The sequence below is a fragment of the Callithrix jacchus genome, chromosome 7, assembly GCF_049354715.1.
Source record: "Callithrix jacchus isolate 240 chromosome 7, calJac240_pri, whole genome shotgun sequence".
NCBI lineage: Eukaryota > Metazoa > Chordata > Mammalia > Primates > Cebidae > Callithrix > Callithrix jacchus.
In genome coordinates this window covers 45,519,972-45,537,140 of record NC_133508.1, presented here as the reverse complement: position 1 = coordinate 45,537,140, position 17,169 = coordinate 45,519,972, and the positions used below count along the sequence as shown (strand labels likewise).

At 55.7% G+C, this 17,169-nt stretch overlaps 1 protein-coding gene across 28 annotated transcripts in view; it reads right to left on the bottom strand.

The window, feature by feature from the left end:
- The window catches only part of CAMTA1 (calmodulin binding transcription activator 1), a 966,581-nt gene that overhangs the window by 110,821 nt on the left and 838,591 nt on the right, over window positions 1-17,169 (bottom strand). For all 28 annotated transcript variants that reach the window (XM_035252890.3, XM_035252891.3, XM_035252892.3 and 25 more), the window contains one exon: window positions 14,356-14,509. In XM_035252890.3, coding sequence (XP_035108781.1) covers window positions 14,356-14,509 — 154 coding nt within the window. The remainder of the gene's footprint in view (window positions 1-14,355; window positions 14,510-17,169) is intronic.

Sequence of the window (17,169 nt, the reverse complement as noted above, 5' to 3'; positions counted from 1 at the left end):
GTGTGTATAGGTGTGTGTATAGGCATGTGTGTAGGTGTGTATAGGTGTATAGCCATGTGTGTAGGTGTATATAGGTGTGTGTGTAGGTATGTATAGGTGTGTGTGTGTGTGTGTGTGTGTGTGTGTAGTTCAAGGGGTTCTGCCTAGGGGCTTTCCAGGATGCCTCCCTTCTCTACTACTTTATTTTTAATATATTTATTATTTTTTGAGACAAGGTCTCACTCTGTCACCCAGTCTGGAGTACAGTAGTGCAATCTCAGCTCACTGCAACCTTCAGCTCCTGGGTTCAAACAATTCTCCTGCCTCAGCCTCCTGAGAAGCTGGGACTACAGGTGCACGCCACCATGCCCAGCTAATTTTTGTATTCTTTTTTTTTTTTTTTTTTGAGACGGAGTCTTGCTCTGTTGCCAGGCTGGAGTGCAGTGTCACAATCTCGGCTCACTGCAACCTCTGCTTCCTGGGTTCAAGCAATTCTTCTGCGGCAGCCTCCCGAGTAGCTGGGACCACAGGCGTGTCCCACCATGCCCAGCTAATTTTTGTATTCTTAGTAGAGACGGGGTTTCACCATGTTGGTCAGGCTGGTCTCGAACTCCTGACCTCAAGTGATCCACCTGCCTTGGCCTCCCGAAGTGTAGGGATTACAGGTGTGAGCTACTGTGCCCGGCCCTTCTACCACTTTAAATGCCACCCTTCTTTCCAGCACAGCTCAGCTCAAGCCCCACCTCAGGCTCAGGACCTCCCCAAACCCACCAAATCACAGACTCAGGATGGGGCCCAGCACCCATGTCCTAAGGGGCCCTCGCGGGAATTCAAAGGCATGCTCCAGTTTGAGAACCACGGGTATAGAAATCACAGTAGGCTTCCTGGCTGCTCATACCTGTCTCCAGGAGCGGAGTTGGGATCCTGAAGGCAGGCCTTGCAGAGTTGTTCACCGCTCATCTCCCATGCTCAGAACAATGCCTGGCACATAGTAGGTGCTTAATAAAGGTTGGTTGAGTGAATGACTGAATGGTCAATTTCTCATTCAATCATGCCCTCCCTAGCACTGTTTTTTTTTTTTTTGAGACGGAGTTTCGCTCTTGTTATCCAGACTGGGGTGCAATGGCACGATCTTGGCTAAACAGGTTCATTGTTTCCCTTAGTGAGCTGTAAGCAGAGCTCATGTATTAATAATAATAACAACACAAATAATAATAGTTATTGGACACATCCTCCATGCCAGGCAGTGTGTGAGTGTCTTTATATGTTGACTCCAGAAAGAAAGAAAGAACAAAGCTGGGCACGGTGGCTCACGCCAGTAATCCCAACACTTTGAGAAGCCAGGGCGGGTGGATCACTTGAGCTCAGGAGTTTGAGCCCAGCCTGGGTCAAACATGGCGAGACCCAGTCTCTATAAAAAAATTAAAAAATGAGCCTGGTGTGGTGGTGGGCACCTGTAGTCTCAGCTACGTGGGAGGCTGAGGCAGGAGGATCACCTGAGCCTGGGGAGGTCGAGGCTACAGTGAGTGAGCTGTGATTGGGCCACTGCACTCCAGCCTGGGTGACAGAATGAGGCCCTATCTCAAAAAAAGGAAAAAAATAATAACAATGCTATGTACCCTACTGAGCCTCTGCTGTGGGCAGGGCACGGGGCCAGGCACTCTCCTGTGGGGCGATGGTTCTCAGTGTGTGGTCCCCGCAACAGCAGAATCGCCTGATACTTGTTCGAAATGCACATTCTCAGGCCCTGCCCAGAACTCAAGAGTCAGAAACTCTGGGGTTTGAGGCCCAGCATCCGTGTCCTAACAGGCCTTCAGATGCACACTCAAGTTTGAGAAGCACAGGTCTAGAGATGACATCTTTAACCTCCCAATGATCTCTTGAGGCAGAATATATTATCCCATTAATGCCAAAACTGAGACTCAGAGAAGTTATGTAACTTGCCCACGGTCACACAGCAGGTGAGTTGGGGGTGAGGATGGGCGGCAGATTCAAGCTCTTTCCACTGGGCGACCTGCCCAGCTTTCAGCTCTGCCAGGACCAGCCCCTAGCAGGGGGCGAGGAGGGCTGGATGGCCGCTTGGTGGTGGGCAGAGGAGAAAAGTGACCCCGTTGGGAGGTAGAGGGTCCCGGCCATGAGCAGCGAGTCTCACTTCACTTCCTGGAGGGGAGTCTGGTTTCCCTCGGCTGTCCCAGCACCAGGGGCTGGTGACTGTGCAGGAAACTCAGGGTCCCGGGGCTGGACCATGTGCTGTCATCCCAGGCTGGACGCCCAGCTCTGTCTCCTACCTTCTGACTTCGCAGGTTCTGGGCTGTCTCAGAGGGGCCAGACCTTGCTGGCTGGGGCCTTAGTGGGCAGAGGCAACCAAGTCCCTGCCTCCCCACTTGTGATTTTCTCACTTCAGGGTCAGGTCAGTTGTCACTCATCTGGCCAAGCCACCCAGACCAGAAGAAACTCTTCCCTGGTCGGGTGCAGTGGCTCAAGCCTATAATCCCAGCACTTTGGGAGGCCGAGGCAGGCAGATCATCTGAGGTCAGGAGTTTGAGACCAGCCTGGCTAAATGATGAAACCCCATCTCTACTAAAAATACAAAAATTAGCCAGGCGGGGTGGCACGTGCCTGTAATCCCAGCTACTCAGGAGGCTGAGGCAGGATAATTGCTTGAACCTGGGAGGCAGAGGTTGCAGTGAGCTGAGCATGAGCTCTGTACTCCAGCCTGCCAGCCTGGGTGACAGAGTGAGACTCAGTCTCCAAAAAAAAAAAAAAGAAACTCTTCCACTCTTCCTTGAGCCTCCCAGGGAGGAACTGGGAGGCAGAGCCTGATGGGGACCTGCTCTTGGAAAAGCAGAGCAGGCAGGAGAGGAAAGGGAAGGAAGCCTGGGAGGAGGCTGCCAGGAGGACATCTCAGCAACATGGCGTCCAAGCTGGGCACTGGGGCTTCCCTGGCCTTGTACTGCAGCAGGCTTCATGGCTGGTTAGGGGTGCATTTGGGGGAATTTCTGTAAAACACAAAAGAACCTAAGAAGGGTCCATTCCAGACCATTACAGGATATGTGGGGCAATGCTTGGCTCCACGACAGGGCCTCCTCATTTGGGGTGCAGTGGAGGTGGGGAGGGTCCCACTGAGGGATGGCGGGGCTGAGGGGCAGCTTCCTCTTGGCTTTCATTCTGGATGTGGCTGCCCCCTGCGTTGGTGGGGCCTTCCCAAAGGTCAGAGAGAACCTCCAAGCTCCATGCCCTGTGCTGGCTATATGGGAAGAAGGGGGCAGCATTTGGAAACAGTGAGAGCCGTGGGAGATGGGGTGGCAGGACCGTGCTGGCCTGGGGTGGGAGCCCCCATGTGACTGCAGTTCTTTCCCTCATGCACTGCGTGATCTTGGAAACAGATCTTAGGTTCCTCTGGATCTTAGTTTCTTCATCTAGAAAGTGGGTGCCTCTTGTCAATTCACCTGACTGTATGCCACTGAGCCCCATCCAGGTAAGTGGCCCCACCCCTAGATCCTGATTTGGTGGCATCTACGGGAGATCTGCCCAGGCTGGGGTGGAAAAGCTCTCTGCTCTGAAGTCATGCCTAGAAGACTTTTGAAAGGAACTGGACGAGGAAACAGGAAGCAGAACTCCGGAAGTCCGCCTCGGCCCCTGGTGGCCTCGGAATGGGAGAGAGCCAGCCACGGGCCTCCATTGCTCTGTGGGGCAGTAACTCCTGGAAAAATGACAGGGCAAGGCCACCTGGAGCTTTGGTCACCATGGTAACCACACAGGTGGCACCTGCTGGAATCGATGCTTGGCCTTCCTTTGCACGGGAAGATTTCTGGGTGCTGTGATGAGCAGGTGGCAAGGACAAGGGGCAGTGTCCTTTTCCAGAGGGCTTTGGGGGGGCCTGGTCCTCCTCTTCCATCTGGGCTTGTCCAGTCCCCCGACTCAGGTACCCCACCACCCAAAAAAGGTCCAGAAAGAGGGTGGCCAGGGTTTAGTCAAGCCAGGTCACCTTGGGAGCCAAGAAAGGGTGCTGTGGCCATTTGTCCAGGTGCTGGTGTAACCTGGGATGCTCTCTGGCAACCCTGGACGTGTGGCCGCTCTCCTTATGAAGCATGTGCCGGAGGTGGGCGGGAGAGGGAGCCGCCACGTGCCTCTCCCGGAGTGAACGGGCCCCTTCAGGGTCCCCTTGTTGTTGACACTAGACGGCTGTCTCCATGGCAACAAGGTCACTGGGAAATGGCAGCCTGGTTGGTTTAATTTTCACTGTATTCTTGTTGACAGGAATAAAGGCCCTGCTTCAGATTTCTTGGTTCAACTGGATGAAATTTTCATTAGATTTAACTTCTCATATCCAGACACCCACATACTATTCAATTTCCTGATCTCACCACTCAACTCTCATTCGCCCATTGGTCCTGAGGACAAAATTTTCAGAAATCTCATTTCGAAGAGTGCAGAGGCTGAGGAGTGCCGAGATGGAGTGTGCGCCTGCCCTGTGCATGTGCGGGAACCTATCTGCCATGTCCCCAGTGAGCCTGTCATGTCTGCTACCTGCTGTTGGGGCACCACAGTCCCCCCTCTGCCAGGGGCATTGGCTTTGTCCCAGCAACACACGCCCTCTGGAAAAGGCGAGGATGTTGAGAGCTTGACCTTGCCGTATGCTTTCTTTTTGCAGGTGGGACGGGCCTAGTCAGCAAGGGGTAGGGAGAGTCGCCATCGCCATTCCAGCCAGGCCAGTGACTCCACCGTCAGGAAAGGCAGAGCCTGTGGCATGCCCTTTGCCTCTGCGCCCGGCCTCACAGGAAATCTCCAAGGTGCTCAGTGACATTCAGAGTGGCAATCTATAGCCATCAGGGGGCTCTTAGAATCTCCTGATCTGCTAAGTGGCATTGCTACCAGGCTGGGAATCCTTTGCACTATGGGAGGACTGACTGCGCTAGGAACACTGGCCACCAGGCAGTGTCAGAACCTCATGGTGATCTGCATATCCAGGTCCATGTGGCCTCTGGAACCCCCTTTTCCCCATTCTGTCCAAACTGCAGCCCCTTCCCCTGACACTGCTGGAGCAGAGACTCAGGGAACTTGGGAGTGATCAGCTTTATCCTGCCCCTTCAGGCCACTCCCAAAAAGGGGTGGGGGACCAAGTGGGATTCTAGATGCTTCCATCTTGCTTCTGTTAAGATTGCTCTAGGGCCCTGGACTCAGGTGCCTCCTTGTGCGTTGGAAGGTAGCACCGCAGGGAGCCGGGCTCTGCTTCAGCTCCAAACTACATGGCCCAGAGCCTTCCATTTTCCAAGAGCGGCTGAAAGTCTGGAGATCTGAATGTTGGCAACAGATTCTAACTTTGACAGAACCACTCCCTGGCATCAAGCGGGGCTCAGCATCAGCTCTGGGTGGCAGTCAGGGCCCAGGACATGAGTGACGCCCCCTATCCCCAACACCAGCACAGAGGCACACCCCACAAATGGGGGATCCCTGTCACGGAAGTGGCTGTGTGGCCTTGAAGCAGCCCTGGGCAGCCCCGCGCTGGGAGAGAAGGAAACCACATGCGGTATTTCTCTCCCTGTCCTACTTGGGGGCCAGATCGGCTCCATACAACTATCTGGAGTGAGAAATCAACACTGCAAAACAAACCTGGGTCCTGGGAGCCAAGGGGGAAGCAAGTCCCACACTCGTCAGCCGCTTCATGCCCACCCTCTGCCGTCCTCCGTGCCAGGTGGGAAGGGGGCTGCAGGCATTCTGGCAGGAGCCAGCAGGAGGGCTGGGACCCACCTGGAGATTCCAGGAGCCCACCATGCCTGCTCCTCATGCCAGCAGCTCCTTCCCAAAGGAAGAGTAAAAGGCAGAGGAAATCCTCTCCAGGACCCCCAGCACTTTCCCCCATGACTCCCAGGCCCTGCAGACACAGGCAGGAAGCTGGGCCTCTGCTCTCAGGGACAGAGCTGGCGTCCCGGGCCCTGGGCCTGGCTGCTGCGGGGACACAGATGTGCCTCCTCTTATACAACGCCAGCATTTCTCACCCGGGCAAGTCAACAAGTGTCTGGCAAGGCCCCACCCCATGCCGGCACCAACACCTCAGCAGCAAAGCAAGGAAAGGTCTAGAGTCGTATTTCTTAACCCAGAGTCTACGGAAAGTCCTCACGTGCTTCTGAAACATCCAGAAATGATACACCCAGTACTCGGTGCACGCTGGGGAGTGGTTGTCTCTGGGAGCGTAGCTAGACTAAATGCCACGTGGCCTCCAATGCCTGCTCTCCTCCCCGGATGTGAGAACCAGCCGACACCTGAGGCCTGTGGCCCAAAGAGGTGCTGGCCCTGCTCTTGCCTGGCCTTGCAGAAGCTGCTATAGGCCGGGGTTCCTTAAAAAGTATCGGGGACCCCAGCACAAGAACCTAGCTTCTTAAAACACTCAGTATCTGCTGCCCACTCCAGACCCGGGGAATCAGAACGTCTGGGGAAGGGCCTGCCTTTCAGCCCCTCCCAGGGGTTCAGAGGGGAGCCACTGTCTCTGCTCAGGCTTTTGGGGGCCTTGGTGGATTTGTTGGTAAGACTGTAGCTGGCTCGGCTTCCTCTGAGCATGGGAACAGGGTGGCCTGGGGTGCCCGAGCTCAGTCCTGACATTCAGCCCTTTGCTCCTATCCCAGAAGTCTCTGCTCAGAGGCAGGGACACTGGGCACTGGAACATGCTTCTAAGTGAACACTGCTGGCCAGAAAACTCCTCCAGCAGCAGCCCTCCCTCCCCCGCCAGGCTGAGCCCCAGCCTCCTCACTGTGCCCACACCTGTAGCTCCCTGGGGGAAAAGTCTTTGCAGCTCTCTTCTCTTCCCATTTTTTTTTTTTTGAGACAGAATCTCGCTCTGTCTCCCAGGCTGGAGTGCAGTGGCATGATCTCAGTTCACTGCAACCTCCACCTCCCAGGTTCAAGTGATTCTCCTGCCTCAGCCTCCTGAGTAGCTGGGATTTCAGGTGTCCGCCACCATGCCCAGCTAACTTTTATGTTTTTAGAGACAGGGTTTCACTACATTGGCCAGGCTGGTCTCGAACTCCTGACCTCAGGTGATCCACCTGCCTCAGCCTCCCAAAGTGCTGGGATTACAGGCGTGAGTCACTGTGCCCTCTCCACTCCTCTTCTTTCATCTCCTGTCTTTTCTTGAGATAGAGTCTTGCTCTGTCACCCAGGCTGGAGTGCAGTGGCGCCATCTCTGCTCACTGCAGCCCTGAACTCCCCAGGCTCAAGTGATTCCCTCACCTCAGCCTCCCAAATAGCTGGGGCTACTGGTGTGCACCACCACATCTGGCTAATTTTTCTATTTTTTGTAGATACAAGGTCTCAGCATGTTGCCCAGGCTGATCTTGAACTCCTAGGCTCAAGTAACCCCCCCATCTCTGCCACCCAGAGTGCTGGGATTACAGGCATGAGCCACCGTGTCTGGCCATCTTTGCGACTTTTAGGCTGGCTGCCATCCTTCCTCAATAGGCTATGGCTGAGCCTTAGGGATATCTGCTACTACTCAGGCTCCACACCTGCTGCTAGTCAGGCTGAGAGGTCCCAGCCCATCGTCCCCGACCTGCCAGATCCTGATACTGGATCAGGATCGACTGAGCCGGAGAGGAGAAAAGATGGGCACAGGCACCTCTATCTACAGCCCCCTGCTGTTAGTTCCAATCCCACCCCAAGCCTGACCCCAAGCCCCACCACTCCAGAATTACAGAGCAGGTCCCCAACCGCCTCCCAGCTCATCTCAGACCCCAGGTCCAGAGGCAGGGGTGCGACAGGCCCCCGCCTGCAAGCTCCCGGTGGCCTGGGCGGGGAGTCAGGCTTCCCTGGCCTCCCATCGCCGAGCGGGTCCACTGCCACTGGCCACCAGGTGGCGCTGGTCGACCAGGAACGGTTCCGAGAGCCCCGGGAAGGAAGCCTTTGTTGATTTTCCTTCTTGATATTCTATAATCACCAGGATTACAATCTAAGCAAAAAACAAAACAAATAAACACAGCCCCCCTCCCCCCACCTTTCTGGATCTTTGGTCTTTGTCTGAAAAATTATGAGAAAACAAAAGGTGCATTGAACATACATCCCCAGCCTTGGGTACTGGCAATGGCGAGGGCCTCTGGGACCGAGGGAAGCTAGGGGGTCTGGGGATCGGGGGCTCTGTGACCTGACCTCGCCCAGTGAGAGCTGGGTCCCTGGTGCCGCTAAGCAACCGCTCTGAGCAGATTTCTCCTCCATTGCAGCCACTGCTCAGCAATGAGGGGCTCCTGCCTGCAGCCACCCCAGCCCAGGCCGGGTACTGGAAATGGTGAAATGGTGTGGGGTCTCGGTGGCACTGCCTGACAGGTGCTGGACACTGGCAGAGCTGATACCCTGGCCCCTGACAAACCAACAGGCTGCAAGTGAGGACCTGGGTGTTAGGGGAGATGGTCTGTGGGGCCATGACAGTGCAAGCAAGCCCACACTTGCCAGGGCCTCCACCCAGCTCAACGGGGCCTCCACCCAGCTCAACAGGGCCTCTACCCAACTCAGCGGGGCCTCCACCCAGCTCAACAGGGTCTCTACCCAACTCAACGGGGCCTCCACCCAACTCAATGGGGCTTCCACCAACTCAACGGGGCCTCCACCCAGCTCAACAGGGCCTCCACCAACTCACTGTGCCTCCACCAACTCACCATGGCCTCCACTCTCAGTCACCAGGGCCTCCACCCAGCTCACCAAGGCCTCCACCCAACTCACCAGGGCCTTCACTCACACCAGGGCCTCCACTCACACCAGGGCCTCCACCCAACTCACCAGGGCCTCCACCAAACTGGCCAGGGCCTTCACCTAGACTCCCTGTGGCCTCCACCTCCACTTTCACCAGGGCTTCCGCCACCTACCATCCCCACCAACATGGAGGTGAGGTTGCTTTTGGAGGAAGTGTGGTGGTGGAGGTGCTGAATCCCCACCCACTCGTGCCCGTGGATGCATCGTGTGCCCGTGAGAAAGCATGGAGGTGCATGAAGCACCTGTGTGGTATGGGTGCAGCGTAGGTGCAGGCCCCGCAGCTCTGCTCACTCCACAGCCAGCCCTCCTGCTGCCCACCCCAGAGGCCTGAGTACTCTGGCCCGATGCCAGCAGAGCTCTAGGATGAGCAGGCAGGGCAGAGCTAAACCCTGAGGCAGCTGGGGGAGCCGCCTACTGATCTCCGGTCCTTCAAGGCCTGCAGGAAGGCCCAGGCCTTCCTCATGGCTGCAGGACCATCTGGCCAGCCAGGGCACTCCAAGAGGAGCCTCCAGGCAGGACAGCTGGGGCAAGATCCCCACACAGGAAGGTCTGTGAACATAGCTTAAAAGTCATGCCCTCGTCACTCACTCTGGATGGAACAACCTCATCAACAGCTTGCTGGGAAATGCCTGGAGTGCCATCCCCTCCTGGGCTGCCAGGAAATGGGCAGGGTAGAAAGCCATGGGTGCTCAGAGGGAGAGGATCTTCTCCGAGGAGATGGTGCCATCTGGCTTTCCGTGGGTTCCAGTGGAGCCCAGGTTGCAAGGTTCAGAGCAGTGTAGAACCCTGTGGCTCTGAGCAGCCCGAGATCATTGAGCAAGTTTCCTGCCACCCTGGCAGGACGGAAGCACAGAACCCTGCCTGGCACAGTGGTTGACTCCACTCAAAGTCACCTCTCAGCAGCTGATCTGGGAGGAGAGGACCCCCCTCCAGCCCCTCACTCACACTATGGGGGTTGCTGGGTGCAAAGCTGGTGCTCTCAGACCAGCTTCATTGGAACAGACCCTGGAATTTCCAGGATGAGACACACCAAGCTTTAGATCACTTGCATACTATAAACTCTAGCCCTCAGACGGCACCCCACACAGCCATCGCCAGGCCTTGGACTGAGATGAGCAATCTTGTGCACTTTGAGCCAGAAAGCTGAAGCCCACGGGGCACCGCAGGCTAAGTACAGCTCTACTCAGACCGGAATGATTCACATGCAGAACCTCTTCCACCAAAATATGTTAGTGTGGACCTACGTAGCAAAACACTGCACTTCCCAGACTCTCTTGCAACTAGGAGTGACCACATGACAAAATTCTGTCCAAGGACACAAGAGTATGTATGCAACTTGTAGGCCCTGTCCATAAAAGGGAAGGAACTCACTCTCTACCTTATTTTCTCCCCGTCCCACTGGTTGGAATGCAGTTGCAATGGCAGGAGCTGGAGTAGCCATTTTGGACCATGTAAAAGTGGGCAACATCCCTCACAATAAGGAGCAGCCACCTGGAGGGAGGCTGGGTGGCTGATCCCTGGGGCTGCCACATCAACCCTGAACTGTGACGTGAAAGCCAAAGGAGCTTCCCTTTCATTGAAGCCACTGTTATTTGGGTCTTCTTCATAGGGGCAGGGCCCATATTCTTGTGATTACAGAAGGGATTCCAAAAGAAAGAAAAGCTCTCCGGGAACGTCCTGGGAATTCCTATCACCATCTTCATTTATTTCTCTCTCTCTCTCTGTGTGCGTGTGTGCGTGTGTGTGTGTGTGTGTGTTTGTGTGTTTCATCTGGAGGAAGCATTCCTCAGATCGCAGGTGGAAGGGAAGCCCCCTTCTGACCAAAAGGCACAGTTGCAAGGACCAGCATGGAATTCTCGGAATCAGCCTGGCTTGTGAGATTCCCCGGGCACAGGGCCATGGAACCCCCATCCTCGCAGCAGGCGAGGCAAAAGCTGCAGAACCAAGTCTCCCTTCACCCCTGAGAAGCACAACATTTTGATTAAGCCGCTGACAACTCCGCTGTCGGGCAGAGAAATTTGGAAACATCAGGAAATCAAACTGTGAAGTCTTTGAAGGCACGTGATTTACGTGCAAATGGGATGAAGCTAATGTGTTTGGCTCCAGTGTTGGGGGGGTGGCCTGCCCGCTTCTGGAACCAAATCTGAGGTCTTCCTGGCTCTCAGCACCCCTCTGCTTTCCCCAGACGCGCTTAGCTGGTGCCGTGGGTGTGTTCTGAGCCTGATCGGGACCTGAGCCTTCTCCTGCAGCCGCATTTCCAGGGCTGTGCCTCTGTTGTCTGAGCCGTGCATGTGCATGTGCGTGCCGAGTAATTGTGTTCAGCTCTGCTTCTCCCCCCGCCCCACCAGACACCAGAGAGCCGAGTGTTATTAGATTTATGGGGAGTTGGTTGTAGTTTTACATAATTTTCTGATGCACTGCAGATTTTTGAGCAGGCATTCACAGTTTCCTCCAGTTCAGTGTCGGAGGCCAGCTCCAACCTGGTTTTCACTCCCTGGAGTTCATAAAGCCTAATTCCCCTGGGCCAGCATGGAGGCACCATTCCTGTCTGATGGATGGCCAGCTCCCGGGAAAATGGGGAGCATATGGCTGAAGGAGAAGGGCTGTCTTTGTGTGTTGAGAAGAATTTGGGGGCCCCAGGCCAGCGGCGTCTGCCTGCAGGAGCAACCTTGAAAGGCATCTTTTCCCTTGGGGGTACACCCTTGGCTAATCTCTGGCTCACACAATCTCTTGGAGCTTTTTCTAGGGTTCAGTGCGGTTGGGCTGCTCCCTGGCCATGTGGATGGGGCCTTTGTCCAGCAAAAGGGCCCTCATTTTCCAGTGGAATCTGACAAGAGGAACTCCTTCTAGTGACCTAAGAAGGAGCAGACAGAAGGCTCAGAGAGGCCAGGAAGGAAGGCCTCCCCCTGAATGCAGACATGCTTTGAGCAGGAACTCCCTGCTACACGTGGACACAGAGAGCTGGGAGGGGCTCCAGAACCACCTGGACCCTGGTCACCCTTTCAAGGCAAGAGTCCTTAGGACCCTTATTTTATTATTATTATTATTATTATTTTGAGGCAGAGTCTAGCCTGGAGTGTAGTGGTGCAATCTCAGCTCACTGCAACCTCCATCCCTGGGGTTCAAGCGATTCTCCTGACTCAGACTCCAAAGTAGTTGGAATCACAGGCATCAGCCACCACACCTGGCTCAATTTTGTATTTTTAGTAGAGTCAGGGTTTCGCCATGTTGGCCAGGCTGGTCTCCAACTCCTGACCTCAGGTGATCCACCTGCCTCAGCCTCCCAAAGTGCTAGGATTATAGCTGTGAGCCACCGCACCCGGCCAGGACCTTATTTTGAAAGCACTGACTAAGCCCTAGAAAGGAAGTTCCAGGCCACCTCCTTCAGCCCTGGTGTGCACTCAGCCAAGGGTAGCTTCTGTGGGAGGAAGCCGAGCCCCCTGGAGTGACTCCACCTCCCAGGAAATGGGACAGACCTGCAGCCTCAGCCCTGGAACATGGTGAGCAGAGGTAAAGGAGCAGAGCTGGGGCCTCCGAGCTGGCTGGATGTGCTTGGTCTTTGTGCAGAGGCTGCTAGATTCTTGCTCCCACTTTATAGAAGGAAACTGGAGTGTGGAGAGGAGGGAGCAGCCATGGAGCCAGGACGAGCTCGCATCTCCTGACTTGCCAGCCCTGACTCTTTCTACTGCCCTGGCTGGGGCACCATTGCTCCTGGTCAGCAGAGTCATAGTGCTGGCCCCTGGGGAGGGTCTAGGCAGGACCCATTGTCGGGTGCCAGCCCAGCACAGTGAGGTGCCCCCTAGGTACTGAGTGGAAGGGCAGGCAGGCAGGTCTCACAGCAGGGTCCTGGCACTGTCGCCTCAGACTCCTGGCCTCTGGCCTGGCCTTGGGAAGGTGCCACTGAGCAGTCTTGGCTCTCAGTGCCAGGACGCTGTGTGTTTGTCGATGCTCAGGCCCCTGGCAGGGCCCCTCCCCTCCACCATTCCGGGGATCTTTCCAGGGCCCTGGGGTGCCGCAGCCTTTTGAAGAGGCTCATGAGGCCCCTCCTAGTGAAGCGAGCTGGGGGTGGAGGCTGACATCTCCCGTGGGGGTTTGGGGGATTGAGGAGGCCAGGGCACAGGGATGTGAAGGCCCAGCAGGGTGATGGGAGGGTCTGTGGAGAGGCTGAGGGACAGGTGGGGTGAGCAGGCAGAGGCCGGGAGAGGGGCAGGCAGAGGGCAGAGGGGCAGCAGGCTCTGGGGAGCAAGGACCGCAAAAGGCGGAAAAGGCACAGAGTTCTGCAGAGGCCAGGGGCTCACGGTGGGGGCTGCAGGCTGTGCTCAGGAGCTTGTGCATTGAGTGTGCACTGAGTGGGGGTTGAGTGGTTTTAAGCAGGGAGGGATGCAGCCAGGCCTGCATTTGAGGAGGAGGCCCCTGGGCTGCCTGGCTGGGGGTTCCAGGCAGGAACACTGAGGCCAGCCTAGTCCAAGCCTTCCCTCGGGGTACTTGGCTGGAAGGACAACACGTGAGAAGCTCAGTCTGGTGGTCCAGCCCTTGGTGGGCAGGTCTGTCAGTCACTGGGAGGCCTCCCTTGCCACAAAGACTCCTCTGTCTCTCCTGACCCTTGTCCCCAACCTTGAGGCTGGGAGCAGATCTCTGAATCCCAGCACACAGGGGGCTCTCAGGATCAGCATCACTGCGGGTGCCCCTGGCCTCAGCCTGCACCCTCCCAGGCACAGGACTCTGACCTTTCCTCCCAGCCACGGGAAGGACCTTTCAGTCCCCTGCTGTGTATGGTGACCAACAGCTGCTTCCTCCTTCCAGCCCAGTGCCAGGGGCAGTACCGCTTCCGAGTGAGCTGCTGACCCACCCCTCAGGCCCCGCTGATGGTAGGTCCTTGCCCCGAGCCCTGGCCATCAACGCTCCTGGACTTTGTGGGCTGTGTGTTCAGCACTGGACGACCACCATGCTCTTCCTGGGTCAGGACAGCCCACAACTCATGTTTGTTTTCCCGAGCCCCACTGAAGAGGGGGCAGGAGACGCTACTGAGAGCCGGTGGCTGCCAGGAGCTGTGGCCACAGCAACATGGTACGGAGCCGCCCCAGCTCCCCGGACGCACTCGGTGTTTTGCATTCTGTGATTTGCACCTGACAGATGCTTCAGAAAGCACCACTTTGCTGACAAAATGAAATCCAGCTCAATTACCATCATCTATTTGCCACCCAGCCTGGGATCCGAGGCGGGCCCTGAGTCCAGGAGGCAGTGGCTGAGCCCAGAGCCTGAGTGGACAGGCAAGGCAGGAGGCAGGGTCTGCTCCCGCCACCCGTCCTTGTTCCACACTGTCCCTCCCCAGCCGGCCTCCACTCCTATCTGTGGCCCCGGAGACCCAATCCTGGCATACTCTTGGCTTGCCCCTCCACTACGGGCTCTGTGTCTCCAAACCTCACTCTTTTTATCTGTCATGTGGGCCTGGCATTTTGTGCCCTGGCTGTTGTATAGGGAGCTTACGAGGGGCCAACTGAAGGCAGGGCCAAAGCTAAGCTCACAGTGCCACTGTCATCCCAGCAAGATGGTGCCACAGAGGACCTTCTGGGCCCCGCCCAGTTGACGCCAGCCTGGCCCCCAGCGTGGGGGTGCCAGGCTGGCCAAGGCCACACTCACACATGGGTTTCAGCTGCCCGATGAGCTCTTCTTTTGTCCATTTCGCCCACTCCTTCTTGTCGGTGTTGATGGAACAGAGGATGGGGCCGCAGGGCTTGCCGCAGTCCTCGATGGCCGGCACGTTCAGGTAGTGCACCAGGACGATGTCGGGGTTCTGTGGGGAGAGCAGAGACTGGCAGCATGAGGGTGGCATGGAGCCCACCAGGGTCAGGGCCGCCCCCAACCCCGCAGGTATAAGCAGAGACCGAGGCCCCAGACGCCAGCTCTCTTGACGTCGCACTGCTGACAGTTGCAGCCAGATGGTTCTCTGTGGTGGAGGCTGTCTGGCGCATGTGGAATGTTAGCAGCTTCCCTGGCCTCCACCCACTAGATGTCATTAAGCCCCTCCCCCTCCAACTGTGACCCCTGGAAAAGTCTTCAGACATTGCCCAGTGTCCCCTCGGGAGCAAGATCACCCTGGTGGAGAAACTCTGACCTACACATCAGCTTATATGTGTGTAACTGAGAACCACAGGCATGAGGTCAAATTCCCTCCAGCCCAACATCCCTAACCTCACACCATAGACACTGACCTCCCCCTCCCTCACGTCCAACACACTGCAACTTCTGCATCCTGAGCTCAAGTGATCCTCCTACCTCAGCCTCCAGAGGCTGAGACTACAGGCACATGCCATTACACCTGGTTAATTTTTGTATTTTTTTGTAGAGATGGGGTCTCACTCTATTGGCCAGGCTGGTCTTAAACTCTTGGGTTCAAGGGATCCATCAGCCTTAGCCTCCCAAACTGCTGGGATTACAGGCATGAGCCACTGCACCGAGCTGGTGCTTTCCATCTAAGCAGTATGGTGGGGGCAGGGGTACAGTTCCAGGGGGCAGTCGGTGCCCAGAATCTCCAGAAACTCCTCCCTGGAAGAGCTCTTCTGTCATTCTGTCCATCTCTTCCACTCTTTCTTATTGGTTTCTGAGGGGGAGTTTCCAGAACTTCTGGGCACCAGCTGCCCTCCTACCTCAGGTACTCTGGGAAGGAGCTCTCAGTCTGAAGACCTAAAAGGCCCAGTATGTCAAAAATGGTTCTATTTAACTGTTAGCCCCTTCCCATCGCATCTTATTAAGAATATCCTCAGTTGCTTCTGCCCGCTGAGCTCGGATAGGACATGCCAAGGGGCCTTTGTGAGGCAGCAGCGTTGCCAGGATGAGGAGGGAGACTTCTGTGGCTTTCTTGTGGTCCCCCAGAAGACAGCATTGTATATTTGGCCACATCAGTACTGACGAGTTTGTAAAAGAAAGAAAGCAACCCTGTAACTTTCTAGATGCATCTGGATAAGCTAGAAAAACCTAGCTTAACCAACCCTTCCTTCCTTCCTTCCTTCCTTCCTTCCTTCCTTCCTTCCTTCCTTCCTTCCTTCCTTCCTTCCTTCCTTCCTTCCTTCTCTGTCTCTCTCTCTCTCTCACTTGCTTGCTCTTGCTGTGTTACCCAGGCTGTAGTGCACTGGCACAATATCAGCTCACTGCAACCTCCAGCTCCCGGGTTCAAGCAGTTCTCACCCTCAGCCTCCTGAGTAGCTGGGATTACAGGCACCACCATAGCCAGGCAAATTTGTATATTTCCAGTAGAGGCGGGGTTTCACCATATTGGTCAGGCTGACCTCAGGTGATCCGCCCTCCTCCTCAGATTCCCAAAGTGCTGGGATTACAGGCGTGAGCCACCGTGCGGCTGGAACCATTTCTTTCTTGCACTGTCCTAATGAAACACGACAGGGTATCAGGACACTGCAGGGAACTATGGAAAAGGTCACGTGGGAGCCTTACCCCGTGCTTTTACTCCTGATAGAGGAAAAGCTGCTTTCCCAGCTGCTAGACTGAGGCTCAACCGTGAGACCTGGGACAGGCAGGACCCAGGCAGGAGCGAGCCAGGTCTGCAGCTGCTTTTTTGGATGCTGTCAGAGCAAGAGTCATACGTGAATCAATCAGGCCATGAATAAAGACTCAGGCCACACCATGACCCGTGAAGAACGGAGACTGGCATAATTAAAAAAGATTTCCACTAAGGGTTCAAACAGTTTTTTTCCTACCAACACTCAGTTTTAACTCAGTCAACACGAACAGGAGCCTTCCCCTTAATGGCAGCTTTTCTGGATTGTGGTAATCATGCTCCTTAATAATCACGATAATCCCTGACATCAGCGAAGCACTTGAGTCTTTCCAAAGCACTTTCCAGCCATTATCTCATTTGGTGTCTCTGCTAGCCAAGGAGGCGGGCTGGGCTGGGCAGGGCGCCCTCCCTCCACAGTGAGGTGCCTGCAGCACTGAGAGGTTGTGAATTGCCCAGAGCTCTGTGCTGGCAGGGCAGAGCCTGAGCTGGAAGCTAGGGCTCCGCCTCCAGATTCAGGTCCTGCCAAGACATCTGGTGCCTCTTTTTGCTTCACCCAAGTACTGTCCCACCTCCATTTCACTTCGTTTTTTTTTTTTTTTTTTTGAGATAGGATCTCATTCTATTGCCCAGGCTGGTGCAGTGGCGTGATCTCGGGTCACTGCAACCTCCACCTCCCAGGTTCAAGCAATTCTCCTGCCTCAGCCTCCCAAGTAGCTGGGATGATAGGCACTCACTGCCACACGCGGCTAATATTTATATTTTTAGTAGAGACAGGGTTTCACCATATTGGTCAGGCTGGTCTCGAACTCTGAACCAGGCAGATCTGCTATACCCATTGCGTGGAGGGGGGAATGGCAGACAGACAGAGTCATTCACTGTGTCCTTGCCCTGTGTTCTTCCTATAGACCAACATACTGATTTCCCGGGGACTGTGTCGGGGC